This window comes from Oryctolagus cuniculus, chromosome 4 (genome assembly GCF_051225735.1).
Source record: "Oryctolagus cuniculus isolate XC-2025 breed Fujian yellow rabbit chromosome 4, ASM5122573v1, whole genome shotgun sequence".
Lineage (NCBI taxonomy): Eukaryota > Metazoa > Chordata > Mammalia > Lagomorpha > Leporidae > Oryctolagus > Oryctolagus cuniculus.
Genome location: NC_142870.1, coordinates 140,084,548 through 140,108,500, shown reverse-complemented (window position 1 = coordinate 140,108,500; position 23,953 = coordinate 140,084,548). Strand labels below are relative to the sequence as shown.

Genomic DNA, 23,953 nt, shown 5'->3' with positions numbered 1-23,953 from the left:
TCCTGGCTACTGGCGCCAGCCTGGCCCGGCTCCGGTTGTTTAGGGCATTTGGAGATTGAATCAGCAGATGAGAGTTCTCTTTAGGTTTCTCAATTAAAAAAAAAAAAAATCAATGAATAAAAATAAGAGTATTTTTTTAAAAGTGTGAAGGAAGTAGCAGTGCGCAAAAGGAGCCAACCAGTTTTTGCATTCGTGTCCACTGGGGAAAGCTTTCCCCCAGTGATCAGGGTAAACATCTACGCGATGACAGGTCTGCCATGCTCTCCAAGTTCTGCCCTGCAGTACCGGCACCGTGTTGATAAGAACCACAGGAAAAGGCATTTCCTCAGCAGAAGAAATTCTCGGAGGGACTTTTCACTATTTGGAAACGCAGAGCTGGAATAACCTATCAAGAACAAGGAAGGCACAGATCTCCTCCGTGGGCAGGATCCCGGTCCTGGTCCCTCTCAGCTGGCCACCCGTCTCTGCAGTAGGGGTGATCGCTTACAGCTGGCAGGCCAGAGCCAAAGGCCACCCACGAGGTCATTACATAATGCTTGGTAGCTGCGGCCACGTGTGTGCCAGCTCTGGGGGCCCGGTCCCAGCTCCGACAGGCAGAGCCAGCGCTCAGGGCGACCAGCGCGCAGAGTGTGTGCTCAGGCTGTTTGTTTGGAAAAAGCCTGCCTGGCTCTGTCCCCCTCCAGCCTCTCTCTCTCTCTTTCTCTCCCCCCCCCCACCCTTCCTTCTAAACACTCTGGCATAATGCTGAATGACTTTGTTTTTAAGCTGCCTTAGCCTTGCTTTGGGAAGAAAAAGCCGGCATAGCCTTGCCCTTGTAGGTGCACGCTGTTATTTTTGGAGCAGAGGTTCTAAGCCTGATCTCTGTCTAAACCAATTTCTGTTCCCAGGGAGGTCGCGGTGTGCGACTGCCCTCCCTCCACGGAGGGCGCCCTGAGACGTGGGGGGCCTGGCCCTCCCGCGCTCGGCACGCATCCGCAGGCTCCTGGCCACTCAGAGTCCCCGCGTTAGACCGTGCCCTTGGAACAGTCGCGGCCGCATGCCGCGGAGCAGCGGGCGCTCTGTCCCGGGGAGCATGGAAAATTCTTGCTCCAGTCGGAGCCGCACATGCCAGACGACTCCCTCCACCTCTCTTTCAGGAACACGGCTGAATAGTATGTTTCGGATCAGGACTAATGCTGTTCTTTCTTTCCTGTAACTCACGGGACGTCAGGTGGGACTGCTCAGGGTTAAGGAAGCCACCATGGGAGGGTGTCTGTAGGCTGCTCACGGTGCACCAGCAGGGCAGAGCCACAGCCCGCTCTGAGCACCGCCCCTGGAGCCCCCAGGGACCCTGACACCACTTCTCAGGAGCCCCCATGGAGAGCATCCTCGGCTGTAACTCGCTCCAGGGTTGGGCTGCTGGACCCAAGGAGGAAACCTCCAGTGTCTCACAGCTCCTCTTCCCGACTTGTTAACTCCTTGGAGTTTGCATAACGTGTGCCTGGTAGGAAACACGTCACATTACAAAGAGTTCAAAACACTGCTTTTAGGGTGGCCAGTCAACCTAGTGGTTAACACACCACATCTGCACATCACAGGTCCCAGGTTCTGAGCCGGCTCCCACACCTCACTCCAGCTTCCTGCTAACACCACTGGCGAGCAGGGGTGGCAACTCAATTAATGGGATCCCTGCCACGCATGTGGGAGACCTGGATTGAGTTGCTGGGACTGTTTCCCACTGGCCCCATGTGGGCCCTGTGTTCATTTGAGGAATGAAACAGCAGACAGCATCTCTCTCTCTCTCTCTCCCTTCCCCTCTCCCCTTTCTTTCTGTTTCCCTCTCTCAATCATCTCTCCATTATCCATTTCTTTGCCTCTCAAGTACATAAATAAAGAAAATTTTTAAAATTAAAATTAAAAAAACACTGCTTTCACAAAAATAAGACCCCACCTTATCATTGCTCCCTCCCTTTGAGACAGGTAACTGAACATTCCAGGACAGGTGTGCGTGGAGGAGGCCCACACCATGAGTGGGCGGAGCAGGAGGCAGGAGCCCGGGTGGGAGCCCGCGGCAGGGGCTGCAGTGGCTGCAGTGGCTTTGGCCTTGGCAGATGAGAGGTGAGCGGTCAGGTGCTAGTGGCAGGCGGCTATACATAGCCAGCCAAAGCTTCTTAGAACAGAAACCTGCTTCCCACCATCCCCCGGTCCCACCCGCAGCCCCGCAGTAAATCCCCTGGGGGCCCGCTCACCCTTTGGAAGGAGGGCAGCCAGCCGGTGGCCACACCTGACGGCCCAGAGCCCTCGCCCTTGCGCTGCCTGCCTGGGGACCGCCGGGGGGCCCAGCCATGGTCGACATGGGGGGCCTGGACAACCTCATCGCCAACACGGCCTACCTGCAGGCCCGGAACACTTCGGAGGTTGACAGCCGCGAGCTGCAGCGGCGGCGCCGGAGCCTGGCGCTGCCCGGCCCGCAGGCCTGCGCCGAGCTCCGCCGGGAGCTGCCCGCACACTTCCACAGCCTCTGCGAGCAGCAGCCCATTGGCCGCCGCCTCTTCCGCGACTTCCTGGCCACGGTGCCGGCGTACCGCGAGGCCACGGCCTTCCTGGAAGAGGTGCAGAGCTGGGAGCTGGCCGAGCAGGGGCCGGCCAAGGGCAGCGCGCTGCAGGGGCTGGTGGCCGCCTGTGCCCAAGGCCTGGCCCCAGGGCAGCCGCTGGCCTTCCTTAGCCCAGCTCTGGCCGCCAAGAGCCAAGCAGCCGCCACAGAGGAGGAGCAGGCCGCCGTGGTGACGCTGGCGCAGGCAGAGACCATGGCCTTCCTGCAGGAGCAGCCCTTCCGCGAGTTTCTGGCCAGCCCCTTCTACGAGAAGTTTCTGCAGTGGAAACTCTTTGAGATGCAGCCGGTGTCAGAGAAGTACTTCACGGAGTTCCGGGTGCTGGGCAAAGGGGGTTTCGGGGAGGTGAGTGTCTGCATAGCCGGGTGGGAGGTGCCTGGGGGCACAGCAGGGGTCATTTTGCCTTTATTACTTTTGCATGTCAACACAATCCACTGAGAACTAATTTCAGTGCCAGATGTGGGGGGTTCCTTGCTCCCTTCTTTCTGGTCACCTGTGACCAGTACACTACAAGTGACCTGAGATGGACAGGCTCAATGTGGACGTGACCGAGGAGCTCGCCCGTGAGCTTCATGAGGAGCACGGTGGAAATGTCCCGGGCGGGGAAGGCCAAGGCGAGCTGTAGCGGAGGGCCTCCTTACTATGGCAGTGAGGGTTCCTGGAGGGGCCTGGGAGGCCCCTAGTCGGCTTCCTAGCAGCTTTGCCTACTCCACGGGGTGCATCCTGCCAGCTGTGTCCTTGTCTACCCGACGCCTTCCATGCAGCAGAGTGCGCTGGCCGTGCACTCAGGTGGTAGCGTGCACGAGTATTGCAGACCTTACGGCTCATTGGTAGTCTGTTGTCAGGAGACGCCCCATTTCTCGTCTCCACGCGTCTGCAGGTGGACACTTGGGCCATTCCCACGTCTTGGCTACTGTGCATAAGTAGCACTGCTCTGAACAGTCCCGGGCAGGTGTTTGCTTGGTCTCTCGGTGCACATCCAGGTGTGGGACTGGTGAGGACCCATCAAACGCTTTCCCATGTTTGCATCCCCACCTGCTGTGCATGAGGGTTACAATTCGTCCCCATGCTTGCTAATTTCCTCTTTTTTATTGTGGCCATCGTAGAGAGGGTGACATGGTGTCTTGTGGTCCCCACTGCACCCTTCTTCCGGCCATCTCCTCATCTTGGCTAATGTCCACCTCCTCTTCCTTGATCGCCATGGCCCTTGCATCCCTCTCCGGCCATCTCCTTCTACCTCTCCCTCTCCCCTTCTCTCTCCCCTTAAGGTCTGCGCCGTCCAGGTGAAGAACACCGGTAAGATGTACGCTTGTAAAAAACTGGACAAGAAGCGGCTGAAGAAGAAAAATGGTGAGAAGATGGCTCTCTTAGAAAAGGAGATCTTGGAGAAAGTGAGCAGCCCTTTCATCGTCTCCCTGGCCTATGCCTTTGAGAGCAAGACCCATCTCTGCCTGGTCATGAGTCTGATGAACGGGGGAGACCTCAAGTTCCACATCTACAGTGTAGGCTCACGGGGCCTGGCCATGGAGCGGGTGGTCTTCTACTCAGCCCAGATGACCTGCGGAGTGCTGCACCTCCACACCCTTGGCATCGTCTACCGGGACATGAAGCCAGAGAACGTGCTGCTGGATGACCTTGGCAACTGCAGGCTGTCCGACCTGGGGCTGGCCGTGCAGGTGCAAGACGACAAGCCCATCACACAGAGGGTGAGTGGCTCTCCACCTGCCCCAAGTTCAGAGCACAGGGGCCAAGAGCAGGGGAATGGGCTGTTTTGTTGCCAGGGCAACAGAGCTTTGTACTGAATTCTTTGGATTTCCTTTTCCTAAAGCCCTTAATATTGTCATCTGGCCTTAAGTGAGACAGCGTAAGAGGATCAGCTTAGCCGGCTGCCCGGAGTCGGCTTGGCTCTCTCCTCTCAGGGGAGGGGGAGCCGTCTGTGTCAGTCGGGGGTGGTCCGTGACTTCATGGTGAGATAGAAAGAACTAAACCCAAGGACTTGCTGTGTTCCATCAAAGTGCTGTGCTGCATTCCCCTGAGCCAACACAGCCTCACTTTCTGGACAATGAGGGGGCTGCATCCTAGAATTCCGTGACCCTCAGAGGTAGATTTTAATACAATAAGAAAAGAAAGAAGCCCCTAGTGTTTAATACATTAAAAGTAGAATGTTGGGGTGGGTATTTGGCCTAGTAGTTAAGAAGCCTGTGTCCCATTTCAGAGTACCTTGGTTAGACTCCCAGCTCTGGCTCCTGTCTCCAGGTCCTGCTAATGCAGACCTGGGAAGCAATGGCGGTGGCTCAAGTAATTGAGTTCCAGCCTCCCACCTGGGAGACCTGGATTGAGTTCCCAGCTCCCAGCTTCCCAGCTACTGGCTGTTGTGAGCATTTGGGAAGCAAACCAACAGCCAGCCCTCTCTCTCAATTAAAAAAAAAAAAAAAAGGTAAAATAATTCCTTTCTTGTTGAGTTCAGTTTGGGGGAGTGTAAAGTTTTAAAATAAAAATATGTAGATGAGAACAATGGCAACTGATGTTTATTTATCTAAACATTTTAAAAGATTTATTTATTTATTTGAAAGGCAGAGTTACAGAGAGGGAGAAGGAGAGGGAGAGGGAGAGGGAGAGACAGAGGCAGAGGCAGAGGCAGAGAGAGGTCTTCCATCTACTGGTTCACTCCCCAAATGGCCACAACAGCCGGAGCTGGGCTGATCTGAAGCCAGGAGCCAGGAGCTTCTTCCGGGTCTCCCACGCAGGTGCAGGGGCCCAAGCACTTGGGCCATCTTCCACTGCTTTCCCAGGCCGCAGCAGAGAGCTGGATAGGAAGTGGAACAGCCAGGTCTCGAACAGGTGCCCATATGGGATGCCGACACTGCAGGCGGCAACTTTACCTGCTATGCCACAGCACCACAATTGATATTTATTTTGATCAGTTTGTTTTGAAGTGATTTTTGCAGAGAATCCTTTGATTAAAAGGGGAATTATGAATAGGCAATCATCTTAAGTCAACACAAAATCCCTGGAACTCCAATAGGTATTTATCACTGAGTTTCTGTGGCTGATTCCCCAGAGAGACAAGGGCCAAGACCCCAAGACCGAACCTTAAATATTCACTGGAAACTAGTCTGCACAGTTTTCAGCTTACAAGGTACAGAGAGCAGTCAAGAAAGAAAAGGAGGAAGATGGTGGCACGTTTGGGAAACTGCAGGTGGTTTTATGAGGCTATAAGGTGAGGCAGATGTACCAGATGTGTAACTCTTGCCTGTCAAATAGATAAATCTGCAAGAGATGCCGAGGTCTGAATAGTGCGCTGAGAGCAAAGAAGTGGAGCAGCTTGGAGCTGTGAAGAGAGGTCTGGGGGGTCGTTGGGACCTGCAGAGTATGAGGGTAAGGAAAGGCGGGGGTCTCTGGCTGCAGGGACGAGAACAGCAGGAAAGCCGGCAAGTTTAATTGTGAGCTCACCGTCCCTGAGGCTCTGACGAAACAGGTGGGCAGAAGTGTTCACTGGGCATTTAGATTCACAGGGTCTGGTGCTGTGGAGAAAGACCCGGGCTAAACATGGAGATCGGGAGTTGCCATGGCTTGGGAGCTGAGGCACCACTGAGTCACTTGGGAAACAGTGGGGGGTGAGGAGCTCAGACACATGGGGGGGATGTGGTGGGGGTAAGGGGGCTGGAGAGGTCCAGGAAGCAGGAGGAGAGGCAGGAGGCGTGGCGTAGTCATGGGAGCCATGTCAGTGAAGGCTGAGTTTCAGCTGCATGTCACGGAAAACCCAAAAAGCAGTGGATTACTTCGGCAGCTACAGGGTGATAGGATCCATAGCTTTGTACTCTGGGCCTGCTGCTGCATTGAGCCAGAGGAAGGAAGATTTCTGTGTGTCTGTCTGTCTCTCTGTCACTCCCTCTCTTTTTGCCTCTCAAATAAAGTACAGAAAAAACACTTTAAAAGATATTCCATGGAAGAATTCCCATAGACAACAGGGAGAAAGTGAGAAGCAAAAGTCACCGTGGCTATGGAGATGCATAGCTGCACTGACTCGCGGCTGTCCTTTCAGAAAGTCAGGCATCCTGGCTTGGAAGTTTGGCTGGTTTATTCCCATTCAGTGATGCGGTTTTGTACAAATTGCGGTCGCTCTCTGCTATCTATAACAGAATATCAGATTGTAGTGTGGATTCGGCAGTTCACCATTTCAAGGAACGGGTTTCGGTGCAAACCTCTTGACCTTGTCCTTCTCGTCACATGATGTCTGTTGCAACTCCAACACGGAGTCCACTTCCCAGACAGGAGAAAGGAGCAATGGCCACAGCCTTCTGCTTATTGCCCATTGGCCGAGACCACGTCACGTGGCTGCCTCTTGCTGCAAAGGCGGCTGAAAAACACACATTTCATTTTCCAGCCTGTGCTTTAGGGGCTGACCTGGGAAGACAGAAGTGAGATTAGGTGTTGGGTGAGCTGAAGGCATCAGCTGCACTGGCCCCTAGGGAAAAATATGGAGTGGCAGGAAATCTGTTTCAGTGTCTTTACTAGAACTAGAAAATAATAGTTACGATTAGAAATCTCAGATGACCTTCCCCACCTCAAAAAAAAAAAAAAAAAAAAAACCCTCTTGCCCTTGTATAATCCTCTCCCCTTGAGTGTAGGAAGGATCTGTGCAAAAGACAGCACTCCCATGATCATTATTACATTAAGAGGCGAAAGGGACTGTGAAGATGTAATTAAAGGTCACTAATCAGTTGAATTCTGGGCAGACCTGCCCTAATCATGAGAGTCCTTTAAATACGGATATAGAAGTCAGAGACTGCAGAAGGCAGAAATTTAAAACACGAAAGGGCTTCAATGCCCAATCACTGGCTTTGCAAACGGAGGAAGCCTTGTGGCAAAGGAAACAGGTGGTCTCTAGGAGTTTCGAGCTGCCTCTGACAGATAGCCAGCCAGGGCCCAAGGACCTCAGTCCTCCAACCACATGGTCTGGATACTGTTATCACCATGTGAGCTTGAAAGAGGACCCTGAGCTGCTGATGAGAATGCAACCTGGCCAACAGCTTGACTTTAGCCTCGTGAGGCCCTAACTGCAGAGCCCCACCATGTGTGCCCAAACTTCTGACCTACAAAACAGGAGCTAATACATGAATATTGTTTAAAGCTACCGAGTTAGTGGTAATTTGTTACATGGCAATAGAAAGTCATACAAATAGTTAATAAAGGAAGGTAGCCGAGAGGATTATTTTGTATGATGACATCAAAATAAATGAAGGCTACAACGAGGTGCTAGACATGGTTAGAGAGGAACATTGTGTTCCCCCAGGAAACACCTGCCACCTATTATTATAGAACTGGGCATTGTAATTGAATTTATGAATCTGGATATGATTCTTCCAATGAAGTAATTTTTCCCTAGGTATGAGCTGAGTCTTCCTGATGGACACAGGCCCTTTCAAGCTATTGGTGAGACAATGGATTACTCTGTTGGCAGTAGGGAGCTGCTATGGTTTGAACAAGATTGTGTTCCCATTTAAACCCAGTAAGTCATAAGTTGATAGAGGATGGAAACTTACTCCATTCACGATGCTTGGGAGGTGGCCGAGTGGGAGGTCCTTGGATTATTGGGCTTGGTTATAAAAGCAGAGTTGTGCCCAAGCCACCCTCTCTGCTTCCTGGCTTCCCCTCTGTGATCCTTCCTCTGCCTGTACCCCATGCTCCTTGGCTGTCCTCATCAGAGGCCAAACCAGTGGGACCACACAATGTTGGACTTGAACCTCGAAAACTGTGAGCTTTATAAAGTTAGCTTTTCTCAGGTGTTTCACTGCAGAAGCCCCGGCAGGTTTTTGAATACAAGAGTGACATGACCAGAGTGATCCTTTAGGAAGAAGGAAGAAGATGGAGAAGGAAGTGATCCATTAGGAAGACGGAAGAGGATATGAAAGAGAAAGAGTAGGGGTGGGGCAGAAAGGGGACCCAGCAAGGAGCCACTGTAATGACCTGCATGCAGGGCAGCGAGGGCCTGAGGTCAGCCCGGGGCTCCGCACAGTCCCATTCCTCTGCTCATTCCCTTGGCCCTTCACCCAGGTTCCCTCAAGCCCCAGACCTTTACTGAGTCCCTGAAAGTCTTGGTGGAGCCTGGAGGGGCATGCAGCCACTCCTAGAGTGGCGACCTCTGTCCCGTGGGGTCTGCTGGCCTCTCCGGTGCAGTGTGACTCAGGGAGGCGCTTCAGGGGACACAGGAGCAGTTGGGTGCACCCACGTGAGTGAGTGAGTGAGTGAGTGAGGCCGCCAGGCCCAGGAGGGTCCAGGCCTGGTCTTGTCCCAGCTGTCCTGTGATTCTCCGTGGCTGCCTCTCAGGCAGGTCGAGATAGTCTCTGAGATATTTGAGAGAAAATATCTGCCTACTCAGAAGATGAACGCATGGAATACGTTCTTCTGATCTAATAGACAGAGTGCTTACAAGATAAAAAGGTATTGCTTAGGCAAATGAAAGTGATGGTTTACATAACTTAAGAAACCTGGAGGCTTGGCCTGATCCAGGGGTCTGAGCAGGTCTGTAAGGCCCATCTCGGGTTCCCAGTTCAACTCTTCCCACGTGGAGCCCACCAACAGCCCATACGCATCCTCCCCACTGAAAAACCCCCATGGGCAGAAAACGCTCCTTCAGAACTCCCGGAGAAGGTCTCACAGGACAGCTCAGGCCACATGCCAGGCCACATGCCCAGCCACAGCCAAGTCCATTGGCTAGGACAAGGTCACTCACTGTCTGTCCTGGGTGCCAGAGGACAGAGAACCCAGAAAATGTGTTCTGCAAAGCAAAATCAGGATGCAAAGGATGGGAGTGGATGCCTCTCAGAACTATTGTTACCTCAACAGTTTGAACAGTCAGAAACCTCTGACTCCTTAATCGGGAGGTGATGGAATCTACATCCATTAAAAATTATCCTGTTAGCTTCAATTTACAGGTAGGGAAATTGAGACTCGGGTTAGATTCCCCCGCTGAAGTCCCAGTGCCGGTAAGTGATGTGAATCCGGCTACATCAAAAGCACTTAGAGTTTGGGCGCCACCCTCTTGAGTGCATGCACAAGGCGTCACAGGACCTATACTTTTTACTGATATTAAGTTAAAAACCTCCACTCGAGTACAACTCAGATTCCAGCGTGTGTGATGACGTTAACACATTATGACTGTCTGGTAACCACAAACCCATGAGCACCTCGGACAGGAAGATTTCAGAAAAGGAGCGCCCCCACCCACACGGGGAAGGGAATGGTGGAGACTTGGTCTCAGAGCCAGCCCCACCCCCCCACAGGCACACCGTGATTGAAGGTGGTCCTGGCTGCCATCCACATGCACTTTTAATAAATGCAGTTAAGTGCAGGAACAGGAATGCACTTTGAGAAATGGAGATTTCATAATTGTACAAACACCACGAAGCGTATGTGCTTTACAGAAGTTGCGACGCCACAATGTCACAAGAGAATGTAGCCCATGGGACCACTGTTGTAATGTGGTCCACACTGACCAAAGCATCATTACTCAAACATGATGATGCTTCTGTGCCCAGCTGACATCTACAGTCACACAAATTCACACACAGTTTTTAAAGTGTATTTACTTACGTTTTTTTTTTTTTTTGAGATTTTATTTATTTATTTGAGAGGTAGAGTTACAGACAGTGAGAGGGAGAGACAGAGAGAAAGATCTTCCTTCCATTAATTCACTCCCCAAATGGCCACAACAGCCGAAGCTGTGCCGATCCGAAGCCGGGAGCCAGGAGCTTCTTCCTGGTCTCCCATGCAGGTGCAGGGGCCCAAGCACTTGGGCCATCCTCCGCTGCTTTCCCAGGCCACAGCAGAGAGCTGGATCGGAAGAGGAGCAGCCGGGACTAGAACCAGCACCCATATGGAATGCCATATGCACTGCAGGTGGAGGATTAACCTACTACACCATGGCGCTGGCCCCGATGTATTTATTTTTGAAAAACAGAGAGAGGGAGGGGGAGAGAGAGAGAGAGAGATCTTCCATCTGCTGGTTCACTCCCTAAATGCCCACAATAGCCAGAGCTAGGCCAGGCTGAAGCTGGGGGCCTGGAACTCATCCAGATCTCCCATGTGGATGGCAGCAACCCAAGTACTTGAGCCATCATCCGCTGCCTTCCAGGGTGCACAGTAACAGGAAGCTGGATCAGAATGGGAAGGAAGTTCAAGCCTAGACACTTCAATATGGGATGCGGGTGTCCCAGGTGGCAGCGTAACCTGCTGTGCCACAAGACCTGCCACTCAGCTAATTTTTTACAGAGTTCAGGCAAATATGATAGGAAAATTGGGTAGTGGGCTCATGCTAGTATTTTTTCAAATTGAGCATTCTTTAGAAAGCAGTGGCCTTCAGATTTAAGGAATCATGAATCTTGAAAACTTGCTGCTTTGTCAGGAATGGAAATGAAGTCAGAACAGTGACCCAAAGGCGTATTACATGGTTAGTTACCTTGTTCTGTCCTGAACCCTGGGACCCTCCCCACATGCAGAAGCATCATGAGAGAGAGAGAGGCCTCTGGGTACTGTTGAAAGGTCTCCTCGTGGCTCCCTCCGGAGCCCACACCTGCAGGTCACAGCCATCATGACCCTCCCCTCCCCTCAGGCCCCCAGTGTTTTCCTTTCTGAGAATTTACTTCTGAGGACCAGTTTAAGGGTCACACAGGAGGAGCCTTCTGGTTTCTTCATGGCCACACTTTGGTCTCAACCAGGATGAATACTATGGCCAACCAAATTTTATTCCTAGTTACTTTTGATCACAACAGAATTTCATATCCGTTCTGAAAGCATTGACTGCTATTTGGGGCATTCAAAAATACTCCTTACAGTCTTGGGATTATTTTTAACATTTCTTCATTCAAAGGTTTTCATTCATTCAAAATAATTTTTAAAGATGTATTTCAAAGAGTGACAGAGAGAGAGAGAGAGATCTTCCATCCGATGGTTCACTCCTCCAATGGCCACAACAGCCAGAGCTAGGCCAGGCCAAAACCTAGAACCAGGACGTCTATCCTGGTCTCCTATGTGGGTGGGTGGCAGGGGCACAAGTACTTGGCCCATCATGGCTGCCTCCCAAGTGCATTAGCAGGAAGCTAGCTCATAAGCAGGGTAGCTGGGAGTCAAATTGTCACTCTAGTATGGAATTAGGCATCCCCAGTGCTGGCTTAGCTTGTTGTACCACAATGCCAGCTCCCTCTGCATCCACTAATTGAGCATTTCCCACAAGCCAGGCAAGCGCTAAGCATGAGGAATAATATACTGAGCAAAAACTGGACATGATCCCTGTCCTCATGGAGCTTACCATCTAGTTAGGGGGGTAGAGCTTAACTATCACTCAATTGCATGTCCATGTGGGGTGCCACACACTGGGTTCCCTGGAAGCAGACTCATGGCCATGGGGCCATGGGATCGGCCAGAGTGGGGATCTGGTGCTTGGGGCTAATGAAAGGAAGCCAGGAAATCACATTCACCTGGCAGGCAGATGTGTGGGTCATAGGGAACAGAGAGGTGGCAGGGACCAGACCTTGCCCGGGCCCTGGTAAGGACTTTGGGTTATTGCCTAAGCTCACTGGAAGGCCTTTGAAAGGATTTAACCAAGGGGGCAAATTTTGTTTTGAAAAGATTACCCCAGCTGCAGTGAGAACAGCTTAGAGGGGATTTAGATGGATTGTGGTCTTTGTAATCCAGGTGAGAGATGGTGGCAGCCTGGGCTACAGAGGGGCTGTGGAGACGATGCACACTGCTGGATTTGGGGCGGGGCGGGGGGAGGGGTCAGAATGAAAACCTAAGAGATGTCGAGGATGATTGACTAGGTGAGGTGTGTCGTGGGCACAGATGTGGGCTCTGAATACATGACAGGGACAGAAATGTCGGCCATCATGGAAGCCCTAGGAGAGGGAAGAAACCAACCAAGAAGGGAGCAGTGGCAGCACAGTGTGATCCAGGCCGTCAGGGTTGGTTCGGTGGTGGTGGGGGGGGTGTCCTCCAGCCTGACAAGGAGATGTGGGGGTCACAAGATCACGAAGGGCTTCTAGGAGGAAATGACAACCAAGCCAAGACTTGAAAGGCAAGTACAAGGTGACAGGTGGAAAGGAAGAGGAGTGGGCTGGGCCCAGGCGTCAGCCCAAGTCAGCCATCCTCAACTGAGGGTGATTTTGCCAAACCTGCAGGGGACGTGTGGCAGTATCAGGAGACTGGGGAAGTGCTACCAGCATTGACCCAGGAGAGTCTGAGGATGCTGCTAACCCCCTAGCAATGCACAGGACGGCCGCAGCAACAGAGTAGACGGCCCGCAGTGTCCTCAGTGCCACAGGCAGAACATGCGGGCCTAGATGGAGGCCCGGAGGTGTGGGAGACCTGGGGCTCTGCAGAGGGACTCTGGGGCTGCCTGAGCTGTGCAGCCCCCTACCCCACCCCACTCCAGGGAGGGGGTGCAGGGGGGAGGCATGATGAAGCATGCACCTGGAGAATCTAGCAGGCACCTGTCCCCAAAGGCTGGAGGAGTCAGACAAGGACATCTGAACCCACTGCCAAGGGTTCTGAGGGAGTCATGAAAGCTAGTTTAAGTAGGGAAGTGACAAAACCAGCCATGGAAGGACAATCAAAAAGAGGGAGTTGGGGAGGGAGGCAATTTGGCCTAGCAACAAAGACCCTGGTTAAGACACCTGCATCCCATTTAGGAGCACCTGGGTTTGATACCCAGCTTGGCTCCTGATTCCAGCTCCCTGCTTATGCAGATCCTGGGGATGGCTCAAGTACCTGGGTTCCTGCCACTTGTATGGTAGACCTGGATCGAGTTCCCTACTTTCTGGCATTTGGGGAGTGAACCAGAACATGGGAGCTCTGTCTCTATCCATCTGTTTCTGTCTCTTAGTCTCTCTGCCTGTCAAATAAATAAATTTTTTTTTAATAGTAGGAAGTTGGGATGAGGGTAGAGGGGCAGGGAGTGAAGCCGAGAGTGTGTGAGCTGGGTGGACGGCCACATTGTGCAGTGGATCATATGAGGAGGGAGAGATTGAACCGGGAGTTCTGCAGGCTGTGGCAGCAGGGGGCTGTCCTGTGAGACGACACAGTCCAGGGACCACACAGGGGCTGCAGCACTTCATTTGCTATTGGCACAAGTTGGGAGCCCAGAGTGTCCATTCAGATCATGAGCAACTGACAAGGTATGGTCATCAGGACAGCAAGGTCATAGGAGCTTGCATGTTCAGTTCCCAGTCCTGCCACTCAACTGGCTGCTGTACACAGAGGCTGAGCCCTCCTACAGGCACCAGGCAACAAGGAGGGTGGGGGCCGCCGTCCATCCCATGCTGTCTGCGCCATCATTCAGAGCACACGTCTGTTTGACACAGACATGCCCTGTAGGCCGGGCCACAGCCCTGCACATGACCCCTGGCCAGGCAGGCCTCTTCCTGAGCCTGGTTAATACCACCTGCCTCTTAGGGTTGATGAGAAGATTAAGCAACGAGGTAGATAAATGCCTGGTGGAGCGGGGCAGCCACTTGGAAAGCACTCGGGAAATGACTGTGCAAGCAGCCGAGCGCCGGGCCCTGTTGTGCTCCCTTCTGCTTCCCCTGACAGGCACTGCGGTTGCCCAGGTGACCTTAGCCGCGTGAGCTCTGTTCTTAGGGAGGTGCGGGGAGCCAGCAGGACCCAGGGCTGCAGCTGAGCAGGCACACCCACCTGCCTCCTCACCGCCACGGGCTTCATGTAGGGTTCTAGCCCGAGCATCTTAGAGGCACCGTGGAAAACAGGTCTGAGCCTGCTGTTGGAGAGGTTCACACCATGTGAAACCACCGGAGAACCCATCAGGCGCCCGAGCTCCAACCGCTGATCTCTGACACCGTGCCAGGCCCTTAGAATCAGCAGAAGTCTTCATGGCTTCTGGGTTTTTTTCTTGTATAGCTATGCTGCCTGAGTCAACATGTACCTAGCCAGGGTGACGGCTGCCAGGGAGTCTGCTGTGTGCCAGGCCTTGGGGAGGCACCTAATCTGTGTCATCTCCTTAATCTTCATCCGGGTCCTATGACAGAGCATTGCTGAGGCTCAGAGAGTTCCAGGGTGACCTCTAATCTCTGGAGGAGCTGGGATGAGTTTGACCCTAGACGGTGACTGCAGAAAGCCTTGTTTCTGGAACCCCTCCTTTGTACTGCCCCCCCCTCCACAGAGCTCGCTGAAGAGGGCGTCCTTGCAGGGGTCAGCAGGGCAGGAAGCCCCCAGATGAGGTCAGGAAGAGACCCAAGTCCCCATCAGGCGCGAGAGCCACTCTAGCATCCCTCTGGCTGGGCCCATTGAGCACACGGGCTGGGCGGAGCCTGGGGCTGAGTCCCCTGGGGTTCCAGGGCCGCATTCCACCGAGGTCTGCAAAGGCCACCGCTTAAAGGCGCAGAGGAGCAGCTGGGAACGAGAACAAAGCGGCCAGGCCCCCCTCGGAGGAAGGAAGGAGCCAGCCCCAGGAAGCAGCTGATAGCGCTAAGCTCAGCTTGTTTTTTTCCTCTGCTCAACAGTTCTCCTGCCACGGCAAACAAAAGATGTACATAGTGATTCCCTCTTCTGTTTGGATTGTGCTGTCGACTGGATCTGGCTTGTGATGAGCTGGGGCAGAGGCATCCGCGGGCGGTTTCTGGCTCCGCGCGCCGGGCCGCTTGCTTCCTTTCCCGCCTCCCTCCCGGCCAGTCTGGACGGCAGCGTGACGACGTGGCCTGGTCACTCCAGGGTCCCGACAGGGGCATTTCTCTTGGGGATACAAATTAAGGTTGCCAGTTTTTCAGACATGTAGAAACTGGAGGTTTACTCCTGACTTTGGCCTTGGAGGACCAGCAAACACTGGCCCCTCACACACGTTTTGTATGATCATGATAAACTTAAATGTGCGTTGTGCTCCCCAGCCCCACTGAAAGGCCGCTCCCTGTTCTCCCAAGGGCTAAGAGGCAGTCTACTGCTGTCCAGAGCCGCACTGGGCCTTCTCCAGGCCTGGGCCCTGACAGTAAGCTCCCTTGGGTGGGGCTGGGTGACAACTACAGGATCAGCATCCAAGAGCAAAGTTAGGGGTGTGTGGACAGGCCCCCACAGGCATGGTGTCTTAATCCCACCCTCCTGACAATCTGGACACCTGTAGGTGACAGGTGGCCCCGCCCGGTCTAGGCAGTCCTTTTGGGATGACTGTCCCGCTGTGGGGGGGGGGGGAGGTGTTGGGGGGAGAGGCTTGGGTGCTGTCAGGCTCCCTCAGCCTGCGAGGTCTGATGCTTGTTTCAGTGCAGTCCTGGGCGTGCTTTTGTTTTGCCTGGCCAGGTGTTGACCGTATGAGTCTCCAAAGGGTACCATAAAACCAAAAGCAAAACAAAACGAAGCAAAGAAGACGATAAGCCAGGCAGAAGCCCCCTCCAGCGAGGCTGCTGCCGCTGCTGCTGACACGCGGGTGACCCCTGCAGACCCGAGGCAGTTCTGGTCACATGCGCCGCGCAGCCTGTTGCGATGCGGCCGCGCAGACGGGACGCGGGGCCCCTGTAACTGCAGGAGTTAAACCGAGCGGCGGGAGGCCGGCGCGGTTGGCCCCTGCCCCATGCTGCTCGGCGCGCTCTCCTCCCACCCCGCTTGCTCGGAGGAGGCAGTTCACAAGCAGAAGACAAATGGCACAAAGGGCAAGCAATTAATTTTTTCAGCTGGAGGTTGCGATGGAATGTGGGTGCTTAGCGCTGGCCTGCGCCTCTAATTCCTCCCTCCGCAGTGAAATACCTCCACTCTCCAAGGAGGTGGAGCCCTTCCCGCTCCCGCCGCCGCCGCCGCCGCCGCCGCTGACATTTTCGGTCTGTAGGACCACGAGGTGGCTGACGTCCTGAAAAGTCTTTGGAAAGGCGCTGAGGCTGCCCTGCTGGCTCTCGCTCGTGATTTCTCAATCTTAAGAATGCATCAAGACCAAGGACTCGGCAGATGGGGAGAAGGAAGAAATCTAAGAAGGAGAAAAGAAATCTTGAAAGGAACTTGGAAGGATAAGAAAAAGCCATCTTACCTACTTTCATAAATGCAGTATAACCCAGCGACTTAAAGTACAGACCCGGGATGGCATTGGCCTGGTAGTTAAGTCCGCTTGTCCGGGGCTCCTGACTCCAGCTCCCTGCTAATGCACACCTTGGGAGGCAGCAGTGCTGGCTCTGATCACTGGGTTTTGATACCCAAGAGTTCCTGGTTCCTTGCTTTGGCCTAGCCCCAGCATTGCAAGCATTTGGGAATGTGCATGAGTACTCTCTCATCCCCCTCCTAGCTCTTAAGTAAATACATAAAAATTAAAACCAAAAAGTGCAAACCTGCATGTGAATCTTGAAGGAGTGACTTGGGCAAGATTTAACCTCTCAGTTTTCAAATCGACAAAAGGGGTCTCTATCTCATAGGGTTATTATGAAGACATGTAAAACACTTTAGAAAATATTTAGTATGTAATAAGCACTCAATAATCTCATCTACTGTAATTTCCAATTTTTCTCCCAGCATGTGTCTCACAAACCTTTGTCTGAGACAAGGTACATTGTCCACTTGCCCACTACAAGCTCCGACTGAGCAGCTGATGTTTATCAAGGTCCTCATCAGCAGCTTCAATCCTGAATGTCATTCACCTTTGAAATACACTCATTGGAAGGTGGCACACACGGAACAAACCCACAATGCACATCACTGAGGAGCAGTCAGCAATCGCCCCCATCTTGGCTTTGTCAGATTTTGTTTACAGTCTTTGTTTACGCCTCTCCCACCCCCATAGAGGAGAGTGAGCCAGAGAGAAGTGAGACACAGGAACATGAAGCCCAGCTGAGAGCTGGGAGTGAAGTACCGTGCATGGAGCCTTGGCTCTGCCCCAGCTCCAATGCCTGAGCCACTCCTGTCAGGTGGGTACTGGATGACCCTTGTTAGGGAATATCACCCATCGGAAGAGGTCTCCAGATACCCACAGGTGGGTCTCCCAGTGAACAGCCTAGCAGACTAACCTTAGAGTGGCCCCCAGTTGACAAGCTGGGCCCCAACACAGCTGCTGCTCAGCTCTCTAGTGTTTCACTCTTAGATATGAACACAGAGTCCAAAATCATTTACTTGGGCTGGCATTGTGGCATAGCAGGTTAAGCTGTTGCCCGGGCAACACCAGCATCCCATATGAGTGCTGGTTCTTGTCCTACTTCCAATCCAGCTCCCCACTAATGAGCTTGGGAAAGAAGTGGAAGAAGGCCCAACTACTTGGGCCTCTGCCACCCATGTGGGAGACCCAGATGAAGCTCCTGGCTTTGGCCTGGCACAGTTCTGGCCATTGCAGCCATTTGGGGAGTGAACCAGCAGACGGAAGGTCTCTCCCTCTCTCTCTGTAACTCTGACTTTCAAATAAATTAAAAAAAAAATTTTTTTAAAACAAGATTCTTTGTCATTTGAAAACATACTCCAGAATGAAAGCAGCGCTAAAGCAATCAGAAGAAAGAAGTTTATAGGAAACAGGAATGATGGAGGGAGGAGATGACCAGATTCTTTAAAGACTGTAATTAGTATGTTTTGAGATTGAAGAGAAGAAATGGTGTCCATCGAACAAAAATAAAAGTGAGGCCGGCTCTGTGGTGCAGTAGGTTAATTCTCTACTTGCGGTGCCGGCATCCCATATGGGCTCCAGTTCTAGTCCCGGCTGCCCCTCTTCCAATCCAGCTCTCTGCTACGTCCTGGGAAAGCAGTAGAAGATAGCCCAAGCACTTGGGCCCCTGCACCCACGTGGGAGACCCGGAAGAAGCTCCTGGCTCCTGGCTTTGGATCGGCACAGCTGTAGCCATTGTGGCCTTCTGGGGAGTGAACCAGCAGAAGGAAGACCTTTCTCTCTGTCTCTCCCTCTCACTGTCTATAACTCTACTTCTCAAATAAATAAATCTTTAAAAAAAAGAAAAAGAAAGAAAGAAAAACAAAGGCTAGGGGCCACGCTGGTGCTGTGGCAATTCAGCTCCCTTCTAATGTGCCCTGGAAAGCAGCAGAGGATGACCCTAGCGCTTGGGCCCCTGCACCCACGTGGGAGATCTGGAAGAACCTTCTGGCTCCTGGCATCCTATCAGCCCAGTTCTGGCCATTGCAGCCATTTGGGGAGTGAACCAGTGTATAGAAAAGAAGATCCCAGCCCCCCTCCTCACTTTGTATCTCTGCTTTTCAAATAAATAAATAGTTTTTTTAAAAAAAAAACAAAGGCTATAAAAAAGGAATATTTGGAATTATAAGAACATTTGAAATAAAAATATGCAAATATACTTGCTCAACAGCATGGGTAAATCTAAAAAATATTATGTTAAACAAAAGAAGTCAGACACAAAAGAGGATATTCTCGGAGGAAACTGCCTAGCATAACAGAGGGGTCTAGATCAAAGTACATCATATTTTAATTTCATTTTCCACAAACTTTTTGAAGTCCCTTCATATTCGCAAAAGTGAACCGTTCAGTTGGAGAATGAGGCCTCTAGGTCTAGCTATCGATTTACAGGAAATGCCAGGAGCAGATTCAATGACATCACAGCAATGCGGTCAGCAAGATCAGCCTGTGGAAAACTGTGTGGTTTGGTCAGTTTGTTGTCAACAAAAGCTTATGGGAGGGACAAGGGGAGGCAGACAGAGGAGGAACCTATATATTAAAGCGGATTTAAGAAGCCTATCAGTCTGTCCCACCAGATGAACCTTATTTGGATCCAAATTTAAACAAACTCGAAAATGTTCCTAGGACAACTGGAGAGAGGTAAACATGTCAAAATAGTTGGTAATGTTGAAGAATCTTTATTCGTATGGTGAAAGGATGGTATGGTAGTGCTTTTTTGTTTTGTTTTTGAAGTGGCCTTGTCTTTCAGAGATTCACAGTGACATAGACGTGACGCGATGACAAGGACAGTCTGGGTAAAGGGATGCGTAGGGCCACAGATGAAGCAAAAGTAGCCATAGATGGGTAACTGCTGCAGCCAAGTGTAGGGTATGTTGTTTATTATTCTAGTCTCTCTTCTTTTGTATGTGTTTGAGATTTCCCATAGTAAAATACTTTAAAAAAATAGAATGGTTGGAGGAAAAAACAGAGGTGTCATCTCTCCCTCAGAAAAATAAATGAAGACACAGAGCTAGAAAACAGGAGCAGAAGGACTAGCGTCATGGCAACAGCAGATTCAGCCGGCGCCTGCAACCCCAGCATCCCATGTGGGCACTGGGTCATGTCCTGGCTGCTCCACTTCCATTCTAGCTCCCTGCTAATGTGCCTGGGAAAGCAGTGGAAGATGGCCCAAGTGCTTGGGCTCCTGCACGCACGTAGGAGACCTGGATGAAGCTCCTGCTCTCCTGGCTTCAGCTTGGCCCAGCCCTGGCCATTGTGGCCATCTGGGGAGTGAACCAGCAGATGGAAGACCTCTGTCTCTCCCTGTGTCTCTGTAACTCTCACTTTCAAATAAATAAATCTTTCTTTAAAGAGAGAAAGAAAATAAGAGCAAAAGATAAGAAACATAAAGAATAAGTTCAGAGTTTCCAAACAAAAGAGAAGAGAGAAAATGATCAGAGAAATAGATGAGAACCTTTCCCCAAAGGGTCAGTCACTGATCTGTGGATTGAGGGACCAGCCAGTGGACAGCACTGTGGATGAACAGAGCTCCACACCACAATCTGTCACCGAGAAGTCTTGTAACTGCTGTCGGGGCCGCAAACCCCATGCACTACTGTTTCCCCTCCCATGCCTCCTTTCCCCTGTCTCTTGGACACTCCCTGTTGCAGCACATCTAAGCTGACTTGCTCCTCTGTTTTCAAAACCAGATCAATCCAGCCCAGTGCACTGTGTCGTAGTGGGTAAAGCTACCACATGCAGTGCCAGCATCCCATATGGGTGCTGGTTCGAGTCCCAGCTGCTCTACTTCCAATCCAGCTCTTTTCTATAGCCTGAGAAAGCAGCAGTAGATGGCCCAAGGACCTTAGATGGGCCCCTTAACATGTGGGAGACTCGGAAGAAGCTCCAGGCTCCTGGCTTTGGATCAGTGCAGCTCCAGCCATTGTTGCCATCTGGGGAGTGAACCAGTGGATGGAAGACCACCCCACCCGCCTCTACTTCTGCCTCTCTGTAACTCTGCCCTTCAAATAAACAAATAAATCTTGGGAAAAAAAAAAAAAAAACAGATCAGCACTGTGGGATATGGAACCTTATTTCCCAGAGAACTGCTAATGATCTATTTTACACATCTGCAAATACAGCCAGGTTAGCTCTCTGAGTAACCCTCAAGTGATGAAACATTACTTGATGGCAGATGCTGGGTAGCTGCATTCCCCTCTCTCTCTCCTGAGGCTCCTCCTGTGCTCTTTCCAGAAGATTCTCTGTGCCCAATGAGCTAGCAGCCAGCTTGGAATCACACACCACCACCACCCCCCAACTCCTTTTTCCTCCTTATTTTGGAATAGATAATACACTTGCATGGTTCAAAATTCAGAAGACAAGAGGGGTATATTGTGCAAATCCTTTTTTTAAATTTATCTATTTATTTGAAACGCAGAATTATAGGGAAAGGGAGAAACAGAGAGATCTTCCATCCACTGGTTCACTTCCCAAATGGCTACAATGGCCAGGGCTGGGCCAGGCCAAAGCCAGGAAACAAGAGCTTCTTTGAGGTCCCCAATATGGGTGCAGGGTCTCAAGCACTTGGGCCATCTTCCACTGCTTTTCCAGGCCTTTAGCAGGGAGCTAGATCAGCAGTGGAGCAGCTGGGACTTGAACCAGCACCCATATGGGATGCCAGTGCCAAGGCGAAGGCTTGACCTACTATATCACAGCACTGGCCCCACCAAATTCCTTAAAGGTCTCTAACTGCCCACATATGTCCTGACTACAACTTTTGCACATGCTCACTACCTGAATAGGCTGCTAGGTGGGGCAATCTCCCCACACGCTCTCTGGACTTCCTGCCCTGGTGTTAACCTTTTGACCCGTATCCAGCAGACTCTAAATTCCCAAGGGCAAGGTCAGGCCTTATATATCTTCATGTTCCTGGAACTCATTACAGGGCATGGCTCAATAGATGTTTACTGGATGGCGAATGGAAAACACACAGTCACCATCTTTTCTGTTGTTTATTTAACAAACTTCTGATGGGCATGCACTAAGTGAGGCCCTGTGGTAAGTACCTAGGTTTGGATACAAAAATGAGTAAGACTATATCCCGGGCCTTACAGCACCTACACGATCCTTTTGTCTGGACAAATGCAAAACTGGACAAGACGCCAGTGCAACAGATGTAAACCAGGACTGTCCCAGGCAAACCGGAACATACGGTTACCCAAATTATATACCAGCTTCTCTGAAAACAGCAGGGCCCTGCTGACTCACGGCCAGTCTTCCAAAATACTTCCAAAATACTTCTGCACAGGCCAACTAGTCTTGATCAGTACTCGGCTCATTTATGCTTTTTCATTCTTGTGATGCATGTAGAAATTACCCATGAAATTCCATATTCCTCAAGCATTTCATATACTGGGCACATAAAAAACATAATGACTTCATGAACAGCTAAGCACTTTCAACTTTGACATGCTGAAATGCATAGTTGCAAGCAGGGTGTGATGGCCATCCCATATATAAAGGTCTTGGTTTGAACAGCAGACTCTGGCTTGTTATCTTCCCTGATGAACCTTTGGGTGTGTATAGATTGTGTCCATTATGAACAACGGGCTTGTAAGACTCTCAGTATAAGTTCCTTTTCCTTCCTTCTGAGTCATTTCTTTGAGACACATGCCAAAATTAACCAACCTCATTGATGGACAGGAACAATTTGATTTTTACTATTCTATGCCTTCTTATTCTTCTAGAAGTCTGAGTTAATTTACAGAATACATGTATCTGCCTCCCACATCTCTGCTGATGATTTAAATGATCAGTTTTAGGTATTCATAGAAACCTACAGTCACTTTACGATGTTTCTTGTTTGTATTTTTAATTGCTACAGAAGTTATTCGTTGTGCTTCTGCCAAAAGCCAATTCATTTGGTGAAAACGTGTTATAATGTAAATATATACTTTATAATCACAAGGCATGTTATAGGTAATCATTAAATATCTATTGAATGGGCCGGCGCCGCGGCTCACTAGGCTAATCCTCCGCCTAGCGGCGCCGGCACACCGGGTTCTAGTCCCGGTTGGGGCGCCGGATTCTGTCCCGGTTGCCCCTCTTCCAGGCCAGCTCTCTGCTGTGGCCAGGGAGTGCAGTGGAGGATGGCCCAAGTGCTTGGGCCCTGCACCCCATGGGAGACCAGGAAAGGCACCTGGCTCCTGGCTCCTGCCATCGGATCAGTGCAGTGTGCCGGCCGCAGCGCGCCGGCCGTGGCGGCCATTGGAGGGTGAACCAACGGCAAAAGGAAGACCTTTCTCTCTGTCTCTCTCTCACTGTCCACTCTGCCTGTCAAAAAAAAAAAAAAAAATCTATTGAATGAATGTGTTAAAATCACAGTCACAAAAGGTTAGTAACATATAATTCCATTTATACGAGATACCTACAGTAGTCAAATCACAGCAACCGACCGTGACACTAACGTGCAAGGGTGGGTGCCAGAGGCCAACAGGAAGGGAAATGGGGCATTGTTGCTTAATGGGTACAGAGTTTCAGTTTTGCAAGATGCAAGAACTCTGGAGATTGCTTGCACAGTAATGTGAATGTATTTAAACATGACTGAACCATACTCTTAAAAACGGTTAAGATGGGCCGGCACCGTGGCTCACTAGGCTAATCCTCCACCTGCGGTGCTGGCACCCCGGGTTCTAGTCTTGGTTGGGGCACTGGTTCTGTCCCGGTTTCTCCTCTTCCAGTCCAGCTCTCTGCTGTGGCCCAAGTGCTTAGGCCCTGCACCCGCATGGGAGACCAGGAGGAAGTACCCGGCTCCTGGCTTCAGATTGACGTAGCGGCCATTAGGGGAGTGAACCAACGGAAGGAAGACCTTTCTCTCTGTCTCTCTCTCACTGTCTATAGCTCTCTCTCTGTCTCTGTCTCTCTCTCACTGTCTAACTCTGCCTGGCAAAAAATAAAAAAAAATTTAAAAACCCGGTTAAGATAGTAAATTTTACATTAGATGTACTTAGCCACAATTATAAACTTACATGTGTTTTTAACCCAATGATCATGTGACATACATTGTCACTAAAAAAAAAAAATGCCTACAGTATTTTGGCATGCATATTAAATAAAGTGTCATGTGAAATTAGAATTTTCTCAGTTAAAATGATGGTGTTAATTATTTAATGCATAGACGAAGAGAAGAATGGTTTTAATGTCACCACATAGCAAATAGAGTAAGAAACATCATGGGTTAGATAGTGTGTGGACATCCACCATTACTACCAAAATATTC

The 23,953-nt window shown here is 51.1% G+C and overlaps 1 protein-coding gene and 1 long non-coding RNA gene across 2 annotated transcripts in view; one reads left to right on the top strand and one right to left on the bottom strand.

The window, feature by feature from the left end:
• Positions 1-2,204: 2,204 nt before the first annotated feature.
• Positions 2,205-23,953, top strand: part of GRK7 (G protein-coupled receptor kinase 7) — a 32,772-nt gene continuing 11,023 nt past the window's right edge. Inside the window, exons 1-2 of the mRNA XM_002716563.6 lie at positions 2,205-2,936; positions 3,860-4,297. Coding sequence (XP_002716609.2) covers positions 2,325-2,936; positions 3,860-4,297 — 1,050 coding nt within the window. The 5' untranslated portion in view covers positions 2,205-2,324. The remainder of the gene's footprint in view (positions 2,937-3,859; positions 4,298-23,953) is intronic.
• On the bottom strand, positions 16,236-16,782 carry LOC103350406 (uncharacterized). The gene is made up of 2 exons (XR_016232121.1): positions 16,654-16,782; positions 16,236-16,548 (listed from the first exon to the last, which is right to left on the bottom strand). It is a non-coding gene; the product is annotated as an uncharacterized LOC103350406 (long non-coding RNA).